A 9,546-nucleotide genomic window follows, 5' to 3' on the forward strand; every position below is an offset into this window, starting at 1 on the left:
AATTAATGGACTTTTCCCAATAAGCTCTGGTTCTTATCATAATTAGATAAAAGGGCTTCTACTGCAGGGCTACTCAGAGTGTGGTCCTTGGACTACAGCAGCATAATGAGGAAGTTTGCTGGAAATGCAGAATCTCAGGGCCCAATTTGGGAGCAATGCCCAAGAACTGTGTTTCTTTAAAAAAATAATTTTTAATGTTCCTATTACAGTTGACATACAGTATTATATTAGTTTCAGTTATACAACATAGTGATTAGACATTTATGTAACTTATGAAACAATTATTCTGATAATTCTAGTACCCATCTGGCACCATAGTTAGTATAGCATTATTGACTATATTCCCTATGCTGTACTTTACATTCCGAGACTACTTTGTAGCTACCAATTTGTACTTCTAAATCTTTTCCCCCTTTCCACCTATTCCCCAACCTCGCCCATCCAGTAACCACAAAAAAGTTCTCTATGAGTTTGTTTGTTGCTTTTTTAAAAAAATCTTTACCTGAGGATATGTTATTGAATTTTTATTTTTAGAGAGGAAAGGAGAGAGAGAGAGAGAGAGAGAGAGAGAGAGAGAGAGAGAGACAGAGATCAGTTGTCTTTGGTACGCAACCTAACTGGGGATTGAACCCACAACAACTTTGGTGTATGGGACAACACTCCAACTAACTGAGTCACCCACTTGGCTGGGACTTGTCTGTTCATTTCTTTTTTAAGACAAGCTGTTTAGGCGATCCTGAGGCCCACTAAGGTTTGAGAAGCACTGCTCCAGTGGATTCATATATTGCTGTAAGCACTAAAAATGGATACAGCCCTTTTAGAAAGAAACATGGTAGAAGACTCATCAGGAATCCTAAGATTTCCATCTCAAACTGACTCAGCAATCTTCTAGGGACGTTTCCTAATGAAATAATTCAAAGGATGAACAACTGAATAAAGATATCTATGCCTAAAGATATCCGTGATTGCACTATCTACAATAATAAACAATTGAAAGCAATCTAAGCAAGAAGAGAAGAATGGTAAATAGATTACAGGCAGTAAATAAAAAATATAGTAAGGGTTTGTAAAATGATAACTGGTTTATAAAATTAAGTAAAAATGTAACATGCACTATGGTTATAATTATGAAATATAACTATCAACTTGAAAATGACTTGTTCCATTGTACTAGGGTAGTCCTGGATGATAATTTAGTTTTCATCTTTAAAGATTATTTAAATACAGTTGTAATAATGGTTCTATAATGACACTATCTTAATTATATCGTTTAAAAGCACCATTACTTAAAATTGACACTAAACTCTCAATGCACAATTTAAAGCCCCTTTTAACTATGTAAAACTCCGCTGCAATGTCACCAGCCAGCTGTTGTATGTAAAACATCAAGATCTAATATCCTCTGTGGCAGATGGGCAGTTAGAGACACCAGTTCCAAAGGCGAGGCTATCAATACCTGAATTGTCTTCATCTTTGCGGATTTTGAGCTTCACCAGATCTTCGCACTGCTGGAGGATCTGAACGGCGTCTTCCATGGAGCAGTTGTCCAGGCGGATGTTGTCTATTGCAAGCAATTTATCTCCAAGTTCCAGCGTTCCGGTCCTGTTGGCAAATGCATAGCAACACGCTAACGATGATGAGCACATACCGAGGCCATTTCAGAGGCGTTAGCATCATGCAGCATGATGGTAATCTTAGAGGAAAAGCGGTTCCTCAACTGCTTTTAAATTGAATTTTATTGACAACTCCCCCCGCCCCCATTCCCTAAGTTTTATTTTGGATGGTCGCCATGACAAGAAATCGCAGAGTATTAAAAACAGCTTTTTCTTGTGCTGCCTTCTATTAGCGAGGACAACACTGTCAGCCTCACTCAGGAACTCTAAGGCTCCCAGGAAGGGAGGGAATGTCCGGCCTCCTATGCTTCTCCACGTTGTCGTGCCACTTTGGACCCTTGGCCATAGATGCTAGGACAGGGTGGCGGGAGCGAGGGCAGCCACGGTGGGAGGGACAGAGTGGAGGGCTGAGATGCAGCGCCTCTGCCATTCCCACCTGCGCGGGGAGCTCACTGTGGGGAAAAAGGTGACTTCCACACTTGCTATCTGGAGTGTGGCCATGGAGGGCCTAATACTAGCTGTGAATCCCTGTGTGTCTCTGGAAGTTTATAAGGTCCATCATGAAATAAGAAAAATGATATGATTGTATATGTGTTTGTGTGTGTGTATATGTATACACACATAATTGTAAATAAGGTTATGTTGTTTTAAAAAACGTATTTTTATTGATTTCAGAGAGGAAGGGAGAGAGAGAAACATCAATGATGAAAGAGAATCATTGATCTGCTGCCTCCTGCACGCCCCCCACTGGGGACCCAGCCCAGGGCATGTGCCCTGACCAGGAATTGAACTGTGACCTCCTGGTTCATAAGCCAATGTTCAACCACTGAGCCACGCTGGCAATAAAGTTATGTTTTGATAAGAACTATCTTTTATGCTTTGGGTCCGCGAAAGAGATTGCTAATTGCTTCCCAGCATCTCTTCTCTCCTTCCTGCTTTGGGATCACACCTTAGCGATGCACACCCCAGACTCTCTCGGCCCCACCCCTACCTCCCTTCTGTGGCTAGAAGATTGCAATGCTGAGCAAGCTGTGAGGATGGCGAGCTACTTCCCAGCCCTGCAGGGCCTGCCACACTCCCCACTGTTATGTGACAGACAAACTGCTGCCTTGTTTGATCCACTTTACCTATGAGTCTCTTTGTCACAGTGGAGCCTCTACCTATATATACCAACACTCACACACTGTCCTTACTACCTTTTTAAAAAACAGATTTATGCATTTATTTATTTTTTAAAATATTGATTTCAGAGAGTAAAGGAGAGGGAGAGAGAAACATCCATGATGACAGAGTATCATTGATCGGCTGCCTCTTGCACACCCCGCACTGGGGATGGAGCCTGCAACCCAGGCATGTGCCCTTGACCGGAATCAAACTCAGGACCCTTCAGGCCACAGGCTGATGCTCTCTATCCACTGAGCCAAACCAGCTAGGGACTTACTATTTTTTGAGGGTTAAAATATTTCTTTAATGAAATGGCTGTGATAATAGGTGGGATTTTTTAAAAAGTCCTTAACTGGAAAGTAAAAAAACATTTTTGATCCGTGAAACCAAAAGTTTGAGACTTCCTGATTCGGATGGATATGGACCAAATAGGAAATAAAACATAAAGGCTGAAGGACCTGGCTGGGCCAGGAAGGACATCCTGGCATCTAGCAAAGATCTTGCATAAGCTACTGTCTCCACGTGGGGTGTCTGGTGTACCTAAGGCCACTTTCAGATTTCCAGTTGGAGAATGAAAGATGGAATATGATTGTGAAGGAGAGCCTCTGTTGGACTCATAAAAGGCCTTACAATACATTTTCAGGCCTATGCTTTCTGTACTGGGTGCAGAGATAAATCAGCATGCCGAGGAATTTCTACAACAGCACTGACATTGGGAATACCAAATATGACTGATTCATGCGGCTGCCTGGGATATATTGAAGCTACCACGATCCATTAGCAAGGTCTGCCTAGGGTGTGGCCGGGGTCATTTCTGCTTTACGAAGAAATGCCTTGGAATAAACAAAGAAGACATTTTCCTTACCTGTGTGCCACACTGCCTTTTTTGATATCTGAAATGACAAGGGGATCTCCCGGTTTTCTACTGGACGGAGCTGTAACAATGAAGACAGAATAGTCACATCTTTATATCCATGATTCACCTACTATACATTTTCTATTTTATAATAACTGTTAATGCAAGTATAGTTTGTATGTAAAGCAAAGATGGTCAACAAATGAATTAGAAATGTGCACACTACATCTTCTTGATGTAAACATGTTTATATTACCTACACTAACAAAAGAGAAACATGCAAATTAACCATCACTCTGCCACTGCACTACACCCACCAGCCAATCAGAGTGACTATGCAAATTAACCCAACAAAGATGGTGGTTAATTTGCATACACAGGTGCGGAAGGAATACTGAAGATGACTGAAGATGGCGGCGGCCACAGAGCTGGAGAGAGCAGGAGGCCTGGGTTGCTCCCAGTGATGGAGGAAGCCAAGCTCCTGCCGGCCCTGGACTCCGCTCAAGGAGTGGCTGGTGGCCTGGTCACCAGGGGCAACCCAGGCTTCCAGCCTGCCCTGGGCTCCCTTTGAGGAGCTGGAAATAAAAAAAAAAGGAGGGGCTGGGAGCAGCAAGAATGGAGAAGCCAAGCCTCGCTGCTGCAGCCAGACCAAAGGCCTGGGTCCCAGGTGCCGGAGGAAAGCTGGTGCTGGCAGCCAGAGGAAGGAAGGCCTATTGCACGAATCTTCGTGCAACAGGCCACTAGTATTTATAAACTTAAAAACTAAAGCATAGTCATTTTAAATTTGTAATTGCAGAAAACAATCAGAGAGCTGCCCCTCAGATCTAAATCTATTTTTATCTGTGGTTCTCATGAGAGGGAGACGAAGGGTGGATTCTCCACTGGGCAGGTTGCAGGCTCAATCCCCAGTAGGGGGCGTGCAGGAGGCAGCTGGTCAATGATTCTCATCACTGATGTTTCTCTCTCTCTCTCCCTCTCCTTTCCTCTCTAAAATAAATAAAAATATATATTTTAAAAAGTCACTGGGGGCTCCTGTTAGTGGTACTCACGTGTGTTCCCTTTTCCGGTCCTTAACGCCTTTCAAGGGAGAGACACCATTGTCATGGAAATGTACTGTACTACTCAAGTGTCCTGGGTGGGAATGTGGATGAGAATCACTGATTTAAAGTTCTTTATTTTCCCAGATGGAAATCTTTTGCTAGATATACTATAAATCTTTAAATTTTGTTTACAAATTCATACCTGGAATGCTCTAAAATATTTTGGAATGTGACTATTTTATTTTATTGACAGTAGTAAATATTTGGTGCTATTTAATTACATTTTTATGCATATTCATAATATAGTCATGTACATATAACCTTTATTGAGTTTACAGATAAAATTATTATCTGGCACAATAATCAATTTTGAGCTTTATAAATTTTCTTAGGAATATTTCCATTTTATGAGAATGAAAAAAAACTAGTAATGAGTCTATGTAGAATTAATCTTGAAAATGAACTCTAGTCCTAATAAATTCGAAAATATCATTTTAATTTAAGAATTTAGAAGTATCATTTAATTTAGGCTGATACTTAAAATTAACTATACCAACACTTGTAAAAAAATGATTTGCTTCCAAGAGGAAATGTTTTGCCAACCTAAGCTTGTAGTGATCATTAAAAGGCCCCTAAAGTAAGATTTTCTTATAAACAGTCTGATCATCCCATAATAATCATAGAACCATATCATAGCCCGTAATCCCATCTGAATCCCAGAAAAATGTTTATGCACAAGAACAGATGGCTTAATATCTCAACACAACATTGAAAGAAAAAGCAAACACATATACCAATACCATACCCATTGTCTAAATTAGTACATAGGAAATGTTAATGGGACTTCATTCAATCATTATTCTTGGCTTCTAGCAAAGAATGCAAAACATTCTATTTACTACAATTAATTCATAATTCTATCTCCACGCAATGATGTGAAATAATTCCTCTAGAGAAATATACACATCTAGCATTTTTACTTGTGCCATATTTCAGAACAGCAAATTGTTCTGGGCAAGGGACACAGAAATAAAAACTTTGTTATTACCAGCAAAAACAACTTTCCAAGCATCTGCCAATGAATTTACACAATATTTTGCCAAGCAGAAGTAACCATGACACAACACTCAATATTTCTCTTGATTTTTGTTTTTGTTTTTTAAAAATCCATGTTCCACTGAAATGATCCGAAACGAAACAATAATAGCTGTACCATCAAACCCATCTGTATCATCTTTGCAACAGAGGAAACAAGCACTGTGACCTCTTGGACAAACCCATGCAGATTTCCAGAGAGGTCAGAAACTTCTCATGGTCTACAGACAAGTATGGTGGCCATTCCCACATTTATTAGATCCTTCTCTTTCTCCTTTAACCAAGGCCATGCCTGAGGTTTGAAAGGGTCTTCAGAGTGGATGACCATCAGAGGGATAAAGTTGAACCCAGAAGTGGGGCCAAATCTCTATGGGCTCCTGACAGTGTCACAACAGTTTCTGTTGTAGGTTGTTCTCACATGTAGAGTGATTGGACCAGAGCATGTGAAATGCCCCACATAGTGTTTCTTGTTGGTAGGATTTCCCAGCCGCACTGGACTCGCTTTCCGACCTCCCTCCCTTTTAGGTGGTCTTGCTTCTCCCTTTTTTCTCTTAAAAAAATTTTTTTTAATTTCTTTTAAATACAGTTTACATTCAATAGTATCTTGTATTATTTCAGGTGTTTAGGACAGTGGTTAGACAATCATATACTTTACAAAGTGTTCTCCTCGGTATTTCCAGTACCCATCTGGCACCGTACATAGTTATTACAATATTATTGACTATGCTGTACTTGACATCCCCATGACTATTTTGTCACTATCAATCTGTACTGCTCAATCCCTTCACCTTTCACCCCATCGCCCAACCGCCCTCCCCTCTGGCAGCCATAAGTCTGTCACTGTTCTCATTGGAAGGATCTCACTCATTAACTGGCCTCACTCCTGAGGGCTTCTGAGAGTTAGACACTTTGAGTGGTGTGGGTCTATTTTCACTCATGACTCCTGGACCCATCAATTTGGAAAGCTATATCCATCAATGCGAGGCAATTTTGTATAATGATTTGATGCTTTCCTTTCCTCTTTCTTTCTGTAATGGTTGTTATTTGAACTCATCCTGTATAATTCCTCTCTATTCTAGATCCCTCATTTACTTTTGTTCCAATTTCCGGAAATTTTCCACAAAGTTATTTTCTAATATTTTATTGACTTTTATTTTCATTTCTTCCATACTATGTTTCTAAAGCTCTTTGTTCCCCTCTGTATGTTATTTTGCAATAGTACCGCTAATCATTTCCTCCCTCCTATGGATATAGTATCTTATGTTGCAAATGATGTTAATGATAGGTTTTTTTTTCTTAAGTTTTCTTCTTACTACATGTGCTCTTCTTCTGTTTCTCTTGTTTTTGGTGACAGTCTTGCATTATTAGGTTCTCTCCTCAAGTGTCTGTTTTTTTTGTTGTTGTTGTTTTGTTTTGTTTTTGCTTTTCTTAGGTCTCTGTTTATACTAGAGTGTGACCCAAAACAGCTGAACATTTGGGGCATCTGAGTGGGCTTGTGCACTTTGGTCTTCACTGTATAGTTCAGGCTGCTAGGCTGTTTCTTTGGGTCAGATAGCTCTGACTCTTTCTCTTGTTTGTAGGGTATTAAGCCTGGCTAACTGGTTTCTTTGAACTTGGGGCTCAAAGAGGTGGGGGGAGACTAACAGTCTCAACATCAGTACGTAAACTTTCACCTACTCTGTTTTCAGAGTAGCCATGCCACACTCAGCTGTGCCCCCCAATCCAGAGACCCTCGGTTCCCAGAGACTACAACTAGGCTTCTGCCAGGGAGGAAAGGTGTGCCTGGCTGTGCTGAGTGGGAGAAGGCATCTAAGGGGCTAATTCATTCTTTTCTTTATTGACACCATTAATGATGTCCTCCATTTCCTCCCCCTAATAGACTTCCAACCAATACTCCTGTCATAGCTCTACCATCACTCTCACTTCCAGAAGTTCCTGATTTCACCATTTCCTGGGTCTCTTGGGAGTTTAGGATATAAATCAGGTTCCCTGCCAGCTTTCTCTTCTGCTTCTTTAAATTCATCTTTCTCCATGTTCTTTGCCGCTTGCAAATTTTGTTGCTGTTGTCTATTTTCCATTTCCTCTTTTCTTTATGGTTTTTGGCTTTTTGAAAAATCTATACTGTCATTTTAAAATGGGGTAAGAGCTAAATCTATGTGTTCAAGCTATCATCTTTGACCCCTGAAGTTTTAAAGTTACTAGTCATTCTTTGTTATCAGAAGCTATTCTTAAAGTGAACATGGATTCTTTTCCTCTCAAATAGTTGTTGGAAGAGTTAGAAAATGACAGAATTTATCATTTGTTTAAAAAAACTTTGTAGTAAAAGACAGGTGAAATCTTCTGAATTTTGAAGTGAATTAAATGTGAATCAATAAAGCATTCCAGGAACATTCTATAATATGTAGCCATTCATAGAATTTACTCTGCTAGTTAAAGTACTTTGCTCAATGGGCCTGATAAGTGTCCAATGTCATTGGAGTAACACATACATGATCATTCAGTTTTATTTTAATTACAACTATATATAGATATAGCTTGACAAGTGAAACAAGTTATTTGATTTTGAAGTGAGTAGAGATTATATTGCAAACTTGGCAAAAGCGTCAACTATGCTCTTCTAAATATGCTTAAGACTTTAAGGGAAAATGATGGATTTGTTGTGCATGTCATGAACTGCTTAATGATTTTATTTTTTAAAAAGTGAGATTTTATCCTTGCAAACATTCCGGTCACAATTGAAAAGGAGAGTCAACAAATTAACTGCACTCCCCAAATGCTGTCTTTTGCTTTTCTAATATGGGATCTGGGAAGGTTCATTAATGAGATAGAGACAGGGATGAGTGGTAATGTGACGGCAAAGCCAACGTTAAGTCAGACAGATGGGTTTGGATCCCTATTTAGCCTTTATAGCCCTGGGTCTTTGGGAAGTTATCCAGCTGAGCCTTACCTTCCACTTGTAAATGGGCATAGACATCACAGGGCCACTTTGAGGATTAAATGGGAAGATACATAAATTGCTTAGAGGCATGCTCAGAACAAATCAGATGCAAATTCGTATAATAAAACCAAGGAAGACAATGTCAATATCAAAGGGACTTTACTGACAACTGCACATGACAACCAGGATCCTCTGACCTGAGAGAGGCAGGTGGGCTGCACTCTCTGGCTTCTGATTGGGTGAAGTGTCAGAACTTGAAGATGCTTCTTCCAGTCACAAACTGCATCCTTCTGCCAGGTCGTTCACTTCATTTGTTATGATAAATTATTCTGTGGTATAGCCATAACATCAATGAAAGTAATGCCTGGTGATAATGTGCAATGAATGTCTCACCAAGAACTTCAGAAAATTAGCCTAAAACCGCTCACCACATCCAAATTCAGAGGGACTCATTTCTCAGTCAATTAGGTATGAAGAGTGAGCCTTAAGCCAAATGTGAAAGGCTCTGATGGTATCGTTCAGAGATGGAGGCCTGTTTCTTACCACTCAGAAGTTTCACAAGGTGAAGAAGACAAAAGAGGAGTTTGTATAAAGATGGTGAGAACCATCAATGAGCCCTTGCAGCTCCTTGGTTTCACTAATAGCACTCTGTGTATATTTGAGAAAGGGTCTCTTGATTTACTCCTTTAGCATAATTGCCATTAGCACTAAAGTTGGTGGGGGCAGAGCTTTGATTTAAATATTTCAGAGGGCTCTATGGGTAAAATAAATAATGATCATCCTAATGAATAAAATTTGTTAGGATTATAGTTATATACAAATATATATATATATATGTAT

At 39.8% G+C, this 9,546-nt stretch overlaps 1 protein-coding gene across 7 annotated transcripts in view; it reads right to left on the reverse strand.

The window, feature by feature from the left end:
- GRIP1 (glutamate receptor interacting protein 1) overlaps positions 1 to 9,546 on the reverse strand; it is a 441,012-nt gene that overhangs the window by 50,761 nt on the left and 380,705 nt on the right. For all 7 annotated transcript variants that reach the window (XM_006769627.2, XM_015567756.1, XM_006769628.2 and 4 more), the window contains 2 exons: positions 3,643 to 3,712; positions 1,457 to 1,602 (listed from right to left, as the gene is read on the reverse strand). In XM_006769627.2, the coding sequence (XP_006769690.1) occupies positions 1,457 to 1,602; positions 3,643 to 3,712 (216 nt within the window). The remainder of the gene's footprint in view (positions 1 to 1,456; positions 1,603 to 3,642; positions 3,713 to 9,546) is intronic.

This window comes from Myotis davidii, unplaced genomic scaffold (assembly GCF_000327345.1).
Source record: "Myotis davidii unplaced genomic scaffold, ASM32734v1 scaffold523, whole genome shotgun sequence".
Taxonomy (NCBI): Eukaryota; Metazoa; Chordata; class Mammalia; order Chiroptera; family Vespertilionidae; genus Myotis; species Myotis davidii.